Source organism: Drosophila innubila, chromosome X (assembly GCF_004354385.1).
Source record: "Drosophila innubila isolate TH190305 chromosome X, UK_Dinn_1.0, whole genome shotgun sequence".
In the NCBI taxonomy this organism is placed as follows: domain Eukaryota; kingdom Metazoa; phylum Arthropoda; class Insecta; order Diptera; family Drosophilidae; genus Drosophila; species Drosophila innubila.
This window is the reverse complement of record NC_047626.1, coordinates 15,600,759-15,615,303: the sequence shown is the minus strand read 5'-3', so window position 1 is coordinate 15,615,303 and position 14,545 is coordinate 15,600,759. Positions and strand designations below refer to the sequence as shown.

Genomic DNA, 14,545 nt, shown 5'->3' with positions numbered 1-14,545 from the left:
ATGTGTGTGTTTTCAATTTCATTGATTCTGCGCTCTTTGCTAGGGGAGATAGAAGATTTAACCCGATGCAACATGAGGTCGTTGCGTCTCGGCTCTGTTCGGCTCGATTCGGCTATGTTGTTGTTGCTATTGGTTTTTGTATGCGGATTTTGGCACGTCGTCACCGACACACACACACACATCGACACACCAACTGAGGTGGAGTCAGTAGCCTCCGTTAGTCGCAGTGTTTATTTTTTTTATTTCTGTTTGCCTTTGATCTGCTTGCATAAAATGACACAAAATTAATTGTGTCACCTTGTGTTTGTCGCGTGTGCTTCTGTGCGTCTACATATACATATACATACATATGTACAAACATAAGTGCAACGTCTACGTGCGCCATGCAACGTGTCCTTTTTTGTCCTTTTTGCTGTCGTAGGTTCTAGTTGCTGAATTTGAGGACAATAGAAGTGTTATACATACATAAATATAATTACATATTTACACAGATACATACACACATTCATACGTGGATGTTTACAGTTATTCATGGACTACTTAAAATGGTCGCCTTATCAGCGACCTGTTTATGCTATTTTTTCATTTATCGTTGTTGTTGTTGCATTTGATAAAAACAACAACAGCAGCGGGTTTGTTGTCCATCATAATTTTGTAAGTGTCGCGCGGCAGCTTTGTGTAAAAAGATTAGACCAAGAAGTAAACAAAGCGAGGGTCGTTCTAAAAGTTGTATGAAATATTTTTAAATTATTAAAATTAATTTTAACTCGCTTTTTCGATCAATTTTTGAAATAATTAATATCAATAATAAAATCTCAATTTTTATTTCAAAATCATTATGTATATCTTTTCAATTTTTTAAATGAAAATTATAAATAAAATTATTTTTCTTTTAAAATTCAAAAGTAACTTTTAAAATAAAAATTTAATGTACAAATCTTGAACCAAGTTGTGAACTTCCAAAATCAAAAAACATTACATTTTTATATTTGATTTGTGTATAAATATAAATATAATTATTATTTTTTTAATTTAAATTAATGTAAATCATTAAAAATCTTTTGTGTAGTAAAAATAAAAAAATAATTTTAATTCCTTGATTTTTATTTAAAAATTATATCCGTTGCGATCCCTGAAAAATATTTAATGAAATGCATTGCTTAAGAACTTATGTGACAGCTCTCGCATAAATGATTGCCACAAACAGATTTTGAAATTACTTTTGAAGAATAGGAGCAAAATTGGTAAACAATTTTAAATTTATGCGTATGTGTGTGTGTTTGTGAGTGTGTGTGTGTGAGCTGCCAAAGTTCAACTTTGTTAATGGGAGACACTCGTTTAAGTGTTAAGCGAATTTAATGCAAAATCATGTATTGCTAATGCATGAATAAATATTCAAATTAAATACTCTTCTAATAACAACAAATAAGTGTGTGAAGAGCAATTAACCTTGCACAGCAAACCAACAATATTCTAAAGTGGCACAAAAACTAAGACCACAACAAAACAAGAAATCAAAACAACATGTGAAAAGTCTAAACAAACAGTGCAAAGAGAAAAAAAACAAAACACATGCATACTTACTATATGTATATGTATGTAAATATGTACATACTGTGCATATGTGTGTTTATTGTATATTGTGGCATTACATTTTGCTGTAATCCACACCAGAATTGCCCCACAGTGGTAGCCCTGACAGTCTGAGGCGATGAAAAGGCTTCATACAGTGTGCTCTTGATAAAAGAGTCAGCTGAGTGAGTTTAGGGTTGAGTTCAGTGCTGCCAGTTTGGCTTACCATATGATAGAGCTAGAGCTGGATAACGGAAGTTATATCAAGTTTTTATTTTTGGATCGGACCACCTGACTAAACTTGGTTCAAATTAGTCAACAATATCAATATTTCTTTAAATAATCACAGTAATGAATGTCACAATTATTATATGTCCTTTACCTATTTAAATTTCAGATTCTCACCTATTTATATTTCTATTTGTTTTAGCTTTTTTTTCAATCTTGGTCTGTAACCTATTTTATTCCCCTTTTGTGCACTTTTACACCATTTTACATTTTACTCCTTGTGATAGTTGATTGTTGTCAAGAATGATTCATAGACTAGTGTCCGTTACGGAGAGTTCGCACTGTGCTTTGGGGCGATAACCCCTCCCCCGCATTGGTCAAGTGCTAAGTGGTAAATGCCAACTCCCCATTTCGATGGCCCTACGACCAGCTCTATTGTAAATTTATAGTTATTTTTAGCTGCCAAATTCGTTGTGCTTTATCTTTTAACAATAATAAGGGTAATTTGTAAAGTCGGCGACGTTGGAGCTGGCACGTTAGCCAAAAAAATGGAAGAAAATGTGCGTAAACAAAATTGTAAAAAACAGAAATAAGTAAACAACAACAAGCCGTCACAAAGTGTAAAATACTTTATCTTCTTACAATTTGGGGTCGCTTAAAATAATCAAATTGATGGATCTATGTAAGGTGTAAAAGGGGGCATAAGAGAGCTCTCAGTATTTGCATGCTACAGGTGACATAAGAAGCAGCTTGCATAATACGATGTAAAATGTTATCTGATACAAAGTTTACCTTTTTAAATTGGCGCGCATAAGCAGAGTTGCACAGAGATAAGTGTGCTCACAGTTGATAAAGCGCCAGGGTTGCGTCTTAAGGGAACTAAATCTATCGCTAGATTTATAATAATTTGTATTTCAATTTGATGTAATAATTTGTTCCTTCATTCAAATCGATATTGTCACGTTTTAAGGTTATTGATTTATTTTGTTATCTAATTCAAAGTCGCCTAATTTGAATTAGAGCGCATAAGCAGGGCTGCCACGGTTGATAAAGGGACTCAAATGAACGAGGAAAACAAGTAAACAACTGAACTATATGAACTTCAATCAGTGACACAGCTCTATCGTTCATTTTGGAAACTAGTTCAATCGAACTTATTCTGGACGATTCGATACAACTTGGGGATGGCGATATCCAGGAAACTGGCGATATTGATATCCGAAATAATATCATAGCATATATCGACAAAATCGCATTGAATAACATATCGTTTCATGCTAAATAATTGCTTATCAATATCGATAAAATATCGATGTTGTCATCGAAACCCATCCCTAGATACAACTGTAGAAGGAAGATTTGCAACAGCAGTGAAATAGATTTATTGATTTTAATATTCAAGTTTTGGATAAACCACACGCCAAAATCAATTAAAAAATCAAAATTATGGATGCGCTGGTCAACTATAGCAGCGAGGACGACAACGACGAAGATACAGGCTACGAGATAAGGGTAAATACTCCATATAAAATGAAAGGACAGAATGAAAATTATAGAATGCCGATTGTCAGCGTATTTTTTTTTTTTTTTGTGTATACATTTTGGCTGAGGCGTGCGTGTGCCTCCATGTATATAAGTATGCATGTGTGTCTGTATGTATGTATGTTTGTATGCTGGCAAATGCATATGTATATGTATGTCATATGTATATAATAAGCAAGTGTACATATGTATGTACTGCAATACGTATGGCGGGACTTTTCCCAATCCAATAAATATCAAAACAAGTACACCCCTCTATTCCCCGCACACCCGTTACCCTTGCCTCTCTAATAATGTATGTAGTTGTACCTAGTGCTTTAGTAAAATAATGCGAATTTGCTGTTTCTGAATAGTTGCAAAATTCCCCTAGGCACCACAAGCACCAACATTATTGGCAGCAGCAGCAGCAACGGCGGCAACATCACCAACCGCTGCGGTTGCATCCACATCAACATCCTCACGAAAACGCAGCCCGCCCGCCGCTTCACACTCCAGCACACCGGCAACGGCAACGGCATCATCACTGGAGGCATCATCTCTTCTAGCTGCTGCAAAGCGTCAGAAGACCAAAAACAAAACCAACGAGCGTCACAGTCGACGCCATCGACGACGCTCGAGCAGCAACAGCGGCGCCAGCAGCGCTGCCAGTGACAGCAGCGTTGAAAGTGATGGCAAAGACAAAACTAAGAAACGTCTGGCAACTCTGTCGCCAGTTGTGTCCAAGGCTACAGTAGAACATCAAATGGCGCACACACCGCCGTTGCCAACAGGCGGTGGGCGACATGGTCATCATCATCATCATCATCACCATCACAGGAGTAGAAGCAGTCGCAACAACAACAACACTGATGAGGTAAACTTTTGTTGCATTTTGCCATAAATAATGAAATGCCTCCTATAAAGATTTCAAATGTGCACATTTTAAGGATAACTGACTAAGCAAATCCATTCAAAATTTTTTAAATAATCCATTTAATATGTCAATCATATTAGTTCACAATATTAGAAAGTTTTGCAACTAAGAAATGTTCATTATTCTATGTTTAGAAATCTGCATATGTAATACAGCAATTAATCTATTTACAGATTTATGGATTGTAATTGGTTTATACGTAGATTCAATGTAAGGTTGAGATTTTAATTTAAATTATTATTACATATAGCGGAATATGTGAGATCTTTTAGAAAACTGTTGAAACTTTGATATGAGTATGTTGTTTTTTTGTTTTAAAGAGTATAATAATAAAATGAATGTGATCATTTTAGAATAGTAAAGAACTGTTTAGGTATGAATAGAAGAGACCACCAATTTAATATTTTATTTATATGCTATCCCAATGCTTAAAAATTTATAATTTCTGTGGTAAAGTTGCTAGGTCACAAAGATGACAAACTTCAAACTCCCATTCGTAATGCTTTTTTGATTATGATTCGGCCTCTTAATTCAAACTGCATTTAAATTATTTGCATTAAAAAAATTTTAAATTTTTTTCGACCATCATAGGCATGGTTCCACGTTAATGGTAAGGGTCCCCCCTTTGAATTTTTGAAAATTCAAAATTTTAAATCTCAAGTTTTTACTTTTAATCAACTCCTTATACCGTAATTAGTATAAAACGACCCTTTAAACTTCATTCTGAGGACTTTCATTTTCTTGTAAAAAATCATGTCAAAATGAAGACAAATTTTGACTTGTAAAGTTGCTCGGCAGAGGCTTAAGAAACTTCGAACTGACATAACTTTGGCAAAACTTTGCCGATTTTCAAACGGAATGTCATTTTGATCATGGTTTGGCATCTTAATTTATTCTGCGTTCAAATTTAATTAAATTCTTTCAAAAAATTTTATTCCTCTGGATCTAGATATTTATTCGATGTAATAATTATTATAAAACGACACATTATCATTTCAAAATGTTTCAAAATTGATTTGGTGCCGGAACTGCTATCGGTACTGCTACCGAAACCGGAAGAAGAAAACTGAAATAGAACCTTTTACCGAAATAGTTATTTCGGATTGTACCGGAACCGAAACCGTAAACTTTATTGGTTTTGGTGTTATTCCTTGGAATAAGCATTAGCGGAATTCGTGAGATATTTAAAAAATCTGTAAAAACTTTAGAATTCGCTTGTAGTTTCTGAGAAAACTATAATTATAACATGAAAGTAATAATTTTAAAGTAGTTAAGAACTGTTAAGGTATGAGAAAAAGAATGCTACCAATTCAATAATTTATTTGTATGCTATGCAAATTTCAAAAAACTTTTTTCACGATAAACTTCAACATTTGTTAGCACGCATATTGAAATATTTATGAGAGGTATTTATAGTCATAGTTTTAATTTGTTTTACTGTTGTCCATGCGTAAATACATTTGTGCAATAACATGATACATGGTACTTCGTATCGATGCATAAAACAATTTTACGTTCTAGTTTATAATTTTTACATTTGGTGGTTTCGTGCCCTTTCCTTCAAATATTGAATCTATAAATTGATTTTTTGTTTTGTCTGGCTGCTTTCTTTGGTCCGCTTTCAAGAGCTCCTCCACGACTAGCAGTGTGTGTGTGTGTGTGTGTGTGTGTGTGCGTGTGTGTGTGTGTGTGTGTGTGAGTATGTGTGTGTGTGTGTGTGTGTGTATGTGCAGCAGCTGTTCATGGCATTTATGAATTTATTGGTGTCGGAGTCAAGGTTGTTGTAATTACTCTCTATTAGCAACTATTTTAATCCTAATTCTTATTTCGTATTCGTATTTTGTTATTAATACGTAATTAAGCTTACAACTTTTATGCAACCTTTATATTTATATATGACTAAAATATACCATTTTGTTATTGTTATTATTATGTAAACAAACCAAAACCAAACCAAAAACAAAAGAAAGCAAAAAAAAAAATGAAAAAGTCTCGACCTCGACCTAGACTTGAACCGCATCGCGACCTCGACTTTGACATACATACTTACATCAGGACTGATGTTACAATAAACCAATAGACGCGACAGTTTTAGAGTTATTAGAGTTGTTCCAACGCGCCCAACAGGGTATGTGTGTGTCCCACTCCTTTAACTCCTTGAAACACACACTCTGACCGCATGGTTGCGACAAAGAGAGAAAGATGATCGAGACGCATCAATGTGAGTATTGCCACAAATAATAACAATAAAAACAAAAAAAAAAAAAAAAAACAAAAACTTAGCATATTTAATCTACACATTTATCAACCAACAACTATCAACTGGAAATATCGCCCCCACACAATGTGAGATCAACGTAGCGCAAAAGCTTTACATCTTTTCCAGCATCGGAGCAGTCGACAAATCTAATAAACAACAACAAGAACAACATCAGCAGCCAGAAACAATTTAATCGCATCCGCATGGACAATCTACAAGAATGGGACAAGAACGAGTCGACGCATCTTTTGTTGGGTTCTATTTGGGCTGGCGGCCTAACGAATTTATCATTTGTTTCATTTTGAATTTAACTATAAATTTGATTTAACCAACTCTTAATTTTTCAGTTGCCGACAAAGCATTAATATAAGATCCTGCCGCTTGTGTCTTCTCATTGCAGGAGGCACACGGACGTGGCCGACAGCGCGACTCAGAGCGTAACAGGGATAAGGATCGCGACAAGGATCACAGCAAGGTAAGGCTCACCTGTTGAGATAGTCTCTGGTTAAATCCTTGCATTAAAAGAGGTTTGGCAATTCCCCTAAAATAAATCTAGTTAGCTCAGCAATTGTTCGTACACTCAGCTTAAATACTTCAACGGCTATTGTAGATCAGGTTATCATAGTAATGTTAAATTTATTTTTGTAGATAATAAGAGTAGGAGAGTGAGGAGTACAATAGGGAATTACTTAATAGAAAACGATATTAAACAAATACAAACTGCAATATTTTTTTTTTTATAATATATGAAAGTATAATAATCGGGAAATTAACACCTCTATATGGATGTAATTTTATTATTTCTGTTATTGTGTGACTTAAATTGATTTTCAGGCATTTTATTGAACTTTAACTGCCAAAATGTGACACATTTATGCATTAGGGAAATTAACGATTATGTACAGTACAGATTACTATACCATATAACAGCCTCAGGAACAATTGTAGTGTAGTGTAATGCTCAGATCTTACCGAAGACAACCCTTCATTCCCTCTCGCTCTAAACAGTGCTATTTGGCATTTACTGAATTGTAACTCCAATTTAATTACAAACACTTTAATGTTTTTCAGAGCGATCGCCATCATCGCACCAAAGAGAGCAACAAGGACAGTGATTATAAGCGTGAACGCGATCGTGAGCGTGAGGATCGTCGTCATGGCAATGGCAGTGGCAGCGGCAGTGGCAGGGACAGGGACAGAGACAGGGATAGGACGGCATCACGTCATCATCACAATAAGGAGACACGCTATAGCGATAGCTCGCGCTCACATAACTCATCCACCACATCCTCGACGTACAAATCTCAGTCGCAGCAGCATTCGCAGCGTCGCTCCTATGACGAGCGCAGTCGTCGTCGCCGAGATTCACGTTCCCGCTCTCGTTCGCGTTCTCGCTCACGTACGCCCGTTGGCACGCCCCCGAAACGCAGACGTCAGTCACCGACTCGGACATCACGCAAATATCGTGGACGCGGATCCCGTGACTCTAGCAGTCGTTCCCGATCGCCAACTGATCGGTCAAATTCAAATGCAAACGCAAATGCAAACAGGCCAAATGATGTTGAATCGCAGTCCAGAGGCATGTCGTCAACTGGATTGCTGCTCGGCAAATCAGGAGCGCCATCGCTGTCGACTGCAGCAGCTGTTTCAGCTGTTGCTGCTCCCACTACCGCTGGGAGTTTATCTGTTGGCGGAGGAGCAGGAGCTGGTTTGTTGCCCACACCCAACTATGCACCCAAGATACCATCGTTAATGTCCTTAGAGTTGAGCACGCCGCCAACTGTTGAGACGCAACCGGCAGCTCTACAGCTGCCAAAATACTACAATCCTGGAATTATCAACGCCAATCGATATGCGGAGCAACAGCAGAAGCGCAAGCTTCTTTGGGGCTCTAAGAAGAGCGAAGACTCGGCCAACAAATGGGGCAATGCTCATTTCTCTCAAGACTCGGATGGCAAAGTGGCATCCAAGTTTATGCGATTGATGGGCATTAAGAATACCAATAATAACAATAATAATAACGACAACAGCAGCATAAATAGCAGCAGCAGCAACAACAACAACAGCAACAGCAACACTGATAACATGGACGAATCAGCGACAGAGCCAAGTAGCAGCAATGGCAGCAGCAGTGTCGCATCTGTCCCCACAGATGTCCAGCTTCGTCAACGCATGTTCTCCAACATGGAGCAACAATATGAGGTGGCTCGTGCCGCCACACACACAATGCGGGGCGTGGGACTTGGATTTGGCTCTCAGCCACGTAGCTATTGAAGATGAAGATGAAGAAGAAGGAGAAGAGCAGCAGCAGCAGCAGCACTACAAAACTTGGAACTATTTGAGTGCAAGTTGTAAATAGGACGACGTCGCATCCGTCACTCAATAGTCACATTCAACTGTTCTTAAATAGCAATATTTATTTGTTATAACAAAATATTTCTCTATATTTTTTTTTTATTATTTCAAATAAATTTGCAAGAAATGTTCCAATTTTCGATCTTTTTTTTATAAACGGGGAGGGTTATGTTCTGACTGTTTAACATTATATAGCAGTTTTATGTTACTTGGATTCAAACAGTTTATAGCAGGGATTCCATGATCTTGTAATAAAAATTATTCATGAACTGTAAATATTGATTATTTTGTTTTTTTTTTTTGCATTTAACAAAATCAATCATTTTTGAGAAAAATTTAAATTGGATTTGGCCCCTTTTGACAAGTCAAGACATATACAAATCAAATATAACTCTAAAAATAGGTGAAATAAAATCTACATTAAAAAAGAAGTGGGCGGTTACAGTCGAGCGTGCTCGTGAGTAGGATACCCTGCGCCCAGGTACTCTGTACTGAAAGTTGATTTTCGACCGACAAAAAACTTTTTCATACAAAAACTTTATTTTCGATGTATCGTTCCTATGGCAGCATATACATACATATAGTAGTGGTCCGATCCATAAATAAAAGCAAACTTGATCTGCGTATGGTATCTAGGAACCTACATACCAAGTTTGAAGTCAAGCCTTTATGGTTTCTGAGATCGACGCGTTCAAACAGACGGACATGGCTCAATCGACTCGGCTGTTGATTCTGATCAAGAATATATATACTTTGGGTGGTCTGCCACGCCCCCTTCCGCATGTTACCTACATTCTGCATTATACCCTTTGTTGCCCATTATAATGGGCTCAGGTTATAATAACTACACCATAGGAAAACAACAAATTGCCTTTTATCACATGTATAAAAACCTGTAATTTCTTTTATTTTATAGTTAGAATTTTAAAAATTTTAGAATTTTTTTAGAATTTTGTCAAGTTTCTGAATGTAACTAAATTAAACTTACTTACACAACTTCTACCCCTAAGGCTAAGCGAACGCCCAGCATTCATAACAAATTTTTAATTAAATTGTTGATTTTCTGCCAAATTATTGCTAAAAAACGAAAAAAATAAATTGAGCGCCGTTTGCAGATTTTGATCATTGAAATAACCAGAGCTAGCTATAAAATAGCTAAGCTGAGCGTCACAGCATCGAGCATTTTGGCACGTACATCAGACAAATATCGAAAGTGCGACTATCGATAGCAACGATGACAATAACAATAATCAGCTGAAGCAGCTCTTGTGCCACGCAAAATAATAAATGAGTTATTTTTTAATTTAAATCATATACGGCCAAGTCAAATAGGTAAACATTGTGCTAGGGAGCGTGCAGCAGCGGGACGAAGACAGCAGGCAGCATGTCGTGGCTTAACAACAGCCTAAACACCATCAAAGGACAACTGACGAACTTGGCCCAGGAGGTGTTGGCCGACACCGCCGGACCCGGCGATGAGGAGTACCGCGGATCGGATGTGAACACCAAAACGGCACTCGAACTGCTCACCGAGACGCAATTGCAGAAGGAGCAGCTGGACAAGGCGTGCGAGGATAAAGATCGGGAGGTAAGTGAATGGTGGAAGGCGGGGAATCTTCCATATATTGTATGTATGCAATATGTGTTGTTGTTGTTTGTTATTGTCATTGTTGTTGCTGGTGGGATTGCAGTTCATTGAAGCTGCAACTGACCAAGTTGAATGCACCGCACTTGTAGGCCTTCCTGCCCCGTTATTCCTGCATTCCTTTTATGCCACCAGCAACTGACAACTTGCAACAGACAACTTGCAACTGACAACTTGCAACCGATTTGTATTTGTTTGTTTAACATACCGCATCTTTGCCCAACAGATTGTCGCACTACGCAAGCAGATTTCAACACTGAAAGGCCAAAAAATTAGCGATAGCGACGCAAGTGGCAAAGTTGATGCCACATCGGCGAGGCACAGCGAGGCAAAGTCGTCGGTGAGTTGTACAAATGATGCAAAACACTTTGGTTAACATGTGAAGGCGGCCAGGCGGGGCGTGGCAACATCATGAGACTACGCCAATTGGCAGCAGTCCAAATGGAGTCGGCAACTGTTGCAGTTGCAATTGCAGCTGCAGCAACTGTTGCTGCTGTTGTTACTGTTGCTGTTGCATTTCCGGTTTGCAACACCGACCCAATGGACCGTGTGCACCATACGTTAGTTTTATATGTACAGATATATGTATATATAAATATATAAGTATCTATATGTTTATATGGGAACTTGGCTTTCCATATCGTTGGCTGTTTGCCCGAGCTGTTTGCACGCAGCGATAAGCAAATGGCATCGCCATTCCCATCGGCGTCGGCCTCGGCATCGGCATCGGTTGCACGTCAAATGTTCTCTCGCTCATATCCCTAAATTAATATTTAAATTATGATAAGCGCTGGCAGCTCAGGAGCAGGCAGTGCCTTGTTGGCTTATCTGTTGCTCCAGCTCCAGCCCCTGCTTCGTGTCTCTGCAACGTGTTGTTGTCTTATCAATGGTTACCTGCTGCCACATTATGTTGCGCACACCGATAAGCAGCAGGCAGCTTGTCTATTCCCCCACCCCATACACCCAGCTTAACCCCATGCAACATACAACTAAGTATTATTTACATGACGCTCTTCTGTGGAACTCTACGAATTTTTCTATTTGATTTCAAATTACGTTCTATTTACTCGCTCTCAGTCATAAAGCGGATGTGGTTTTTGTAGTTTATATTTTTTTTCTTTCTTTTTTCGCCCATATGCTCCACTCCTGGATATGCCATATCTATGTATGTACATATATGCCCATGACTAAATCCTCATCATTTGCCCGCCACCCTGTTTGTTTAATTTACCGAATTATTTCTGATTAGGTCGCCTATCAATCCGTATCCCTCTTTGCACCCTTTTGTGAACCGATTACCCTCACCCTCACTCATACCCTTACTCTCACACTTCCCCAAGCGACCTGTGACCCAACTGATACCATTGTTGGATTGGGTGGGGCTCTGTGACATGGGCTTGGGCTTTGTATCTTTCTTTTATTTTTTAATGCGATTGTTTACCCAGCTTGTGTGCGACTGTACCTACACGTAGTTTATATCCATTGAAATGCCTTGAAAAGGGTATTATAAAGTTTATATGAAGATTAATTATTGTTATAAAGCATACTGCTTATCCTATTATACAATTTTCTTGTTCATATAAAGCGTAAAACAATAATTCAGAACAACTATCTTATATTTATGTTATATTATTAAAATAAACTTCAAATATATTTTTTGTGTAACAAGTTTGGTATATTTTTTAGTTCATTTTAATTTTTTTACCATATACTCGTATATATATATATAACAGATTAAAACTGCTTAGGTTTATTAAGACAAGAGAACGATATTTCAACTACACATATGGACATAGTGTTATCTGCACTTCCTCTCTATATCTTTAGTCTCCAAAACATTTATTCAAACACTCGATATTTTAAAATATTGTCCTTTATAAATGAATAACATAATAATAATAATAATATAATATAATCATAATTGGTGACTTCATATCTTTATTGTTACAGTACTTTTACGACTTTAAGCCAGGCAAAGTAATAACAAGATATCTTTAAAAAAAGTTAACTATAAATTCGTAACACTACACTGGCTGATGTGTATACTGTTCTCTAGAGCTTGAAAATAATTTGTTTGAAAATTGCTTTTGTTCTTAGACATTTGGCCGACTTTTAACAGCTGGTTTATCAGCTCATTTAAATTTCAGACCTTATGGTCTCTTACTCTCTTACTCTTTGTAGTAGTTATTATATTTAAACCGCCATCCACACGTCAGCTTAGGAACTAACCTGTTATAAGTACTGATAAAAACAGTGAATATGCAGTGTTTTTTGTACTTAAGTGTCGATATTAGGGTATATCGATTTTTTCACGAAGAAACCATGGATTTAAAATCAAATCCTTGTCTTCGCTTTTTAAGTTGAAAAATTTTGTGTTTTTTGTCCTTGCATGGACGAAAATTATGCTTTAAGGATAATGGATCCTCTGATTTTATGATCCTTGTCAGGATCGGACTACAAACACTTAAGATATGCTAATAATAACATGCTTAAAATTTCATAAAAATACATATTTAAATTTTAAAAGCGGGGACCAGGAATTGATTTTAGAAAACATCTTAGAATTGACAGTTTATTACGAATTTGGGTTAGAAATCGAATGAAACAAATCGATGCACCCTAATGGAAATACTATTTTAAACTAAACAACTAAAAAATAAATATTATTCTAATGTTGGTTTTCTCATAATTCAGTTAACTTTAATTTTTTTTAATTTGACATTATTTTCTATACACTTTGTAAACTTTGTTCCAAAATATACTGAGACCTTAACTGGACATTTTTGCAATATTGTATTTTAGCATTTGGAAAATTTCTTGCTCATCTATTATATTTATGTCAAAAATAGTCCAGGTGTCTCTGTGTTAGACTAGATGTCGGATGTTATCTGTGGGTGTTTTATTTATTATCTATCTGTGGAATCGATCGATAGTAGCCGCCATATTGTTTTGCATAATTGCGCCAGGCGGGTTGGTGATAAGAGACGACGGCTGGGAGACGAACCCATTAACTATTTGAAGCATTTGTGGTTAAACTTGGTCGATTGTTATCTTATCCGGGCGTACGGATGCGATGGCCAGGATTCGATGGTGACAACTGTTGGCTTATCAATATCGGAAGGTTTTTTGTATTTTGGGGGGGTTGCAAATGGGGTTGCTAGGGGTTGGAATGGTTGCCTATAAAAAGGCGACTCACCTGCTCATTGTCATTCATTTCATTTCGTGCGATCGTCCAACGATTCTCCCGGTTTCCGACTCCGTCTCGGACGGATTCAATTGCAGCCCGCATAAAGTGTTAATTTCTTTAAACGTTTTTTAAGTTTTCATTTTTACTTGTTTTTTAATTTATTTTTATTTTTTTTTTTTTGGTAGTGCGTTATTGTTGTCGCTGTTGTTAATGTTGTTGTTGTTGTCGTTGTTGCTTGGCCTAAAAAAACAAAAACGCAATTTGCATTTGAAAATCGTGTGAAAATTTCCGAAAGAAGGTCAACAGACAACACAACTACAAAAGTATTTGTCCGTCGTGCGAGTTTTTCTTTTCATTTCGGTTATTTTTTTGAGTTTTTTTTTTTGCTTGTCTTGTGCCGGAAGTTGCAACTGCAGTTTTCATTTGAGGTAAGTAAAGGTGACCCCTTGTCATCCCCATGCTTTTAAAATTAAAAAAAAAAAGAAACAATGATAAAATTGAATACTAAAAATGTGTATTTGCCATGGGCCAGCAACTCATAGCCAAATTAGTTTAATTGTTCAATTTAAACGCAATGATTAGACGAGTGGGGACAGCTCGACGAGCACGCACCCTGCCGTTGATAATGAGTCCAAGCGGAAGGATGACGGGGCTGCAGTGCGGGGGCAGTGTATCGCAGGGGAAGCAGCATCAAATTGAAAGCTAATTGACATGTGGTCAGAATATGAAGCGCTGCTCAAAGCATCGCAAGGAGATCACAGAAACTACAGATGACAGAGAAATGAAGAGAAAGAGAAAGAGAGTAAGAGCGAGAGAGAGAGAGAGAGGGAGGTTTATGGGGAA

The 14,545-nt window shown here is 37.1% G+C and overlaps 2 protein-coding genes across 4 annotated transcripts in view; both read left to right on the top strand.

Moving 5' to 3' along the window:
- The first annotated feature begins 3,132 nt into the window (after positions 1-3,132).
- On the top strand, positions 3,133-8,803 carry LOC117790613 (arginine/serine-rich coiled-coil protein 2). 2 transcript variants are annotated; one of them, XM_034630111.1, is made up of 4 exons: positions 3,133-3,312; positions 3,713-4,195; positions 6,916-6,990; positions 7,587-8,803. In XM_034630111.1, the coding sequence occupies exons 1-4, from the start codon at positions 3,247-3,249 to the stop codon at positions 8,787-8,789; spliced, it is 1,827 nt and encodes a 608-aa protein (XP_034486002.1). In that variant the 5' UTR covers positions 3,133-3,246; the 3' UTR covers positions 8,790-8,803. The 2 variants fall into 2 exon arrangements, with proteins under 2 accessions (XP_034486002.1, XP_034486009.1); XM_034630118.1 differs by lacking the exons at positions 3,133-3,312; positions 3,713-4,195 and adding an exon at positions 5,949-6,765.
- A 1,313-nt stretch (positions 8,804-10,116) lies between these two features.
- Positions 10,117-14,545, top strand: part of LOC117794208 (myosin-2 heavy chain) — a 28,266-nt gene continuing 23,837 nt past the window's right edge. The window contains exons 1-2 of one of the 2 annotated variants that reach the window (XM_034634754.1): positions 10,117-10,458; positions 10,742-10,855. In XM_034634754.1, the coding sequence (XP_034490645.1) occupies positions 10,255-10,458; positions 10,742-10,855 (318 nt within the window). In that variant the 5' untranslated portion in view covers positions 10,117-10,254. The remainder of the gene's footprint in view (positions 10,459-10,741; positions 10,856-14,545) is intronic. The other variant, XM_034634755.1, reaches the window with a different exon arrangement.

Coding starts and splice junctions, on each gene's coding strand:
- LOC117790613 (XM_034630111.1), top strand. CDS start 3,247: ATGGATGCGCTGGTCAACTATAGCAGCGAGGACGACAACGACGAAGAT. Junction 4,196..6,915: donor ACAACAACAACACTGATGAG/GTAAACTTTTGT, acceptor TTCTCATTGCAG/GAGGCACACGGACGTGGCCG. Junction 6,991..7,586: donor GCGACAAGGATCACAGCAAG/GTAAGGCTCACC, acceptor AATGTTTTTCAG/AGCGATCGCCATCATCGCAC.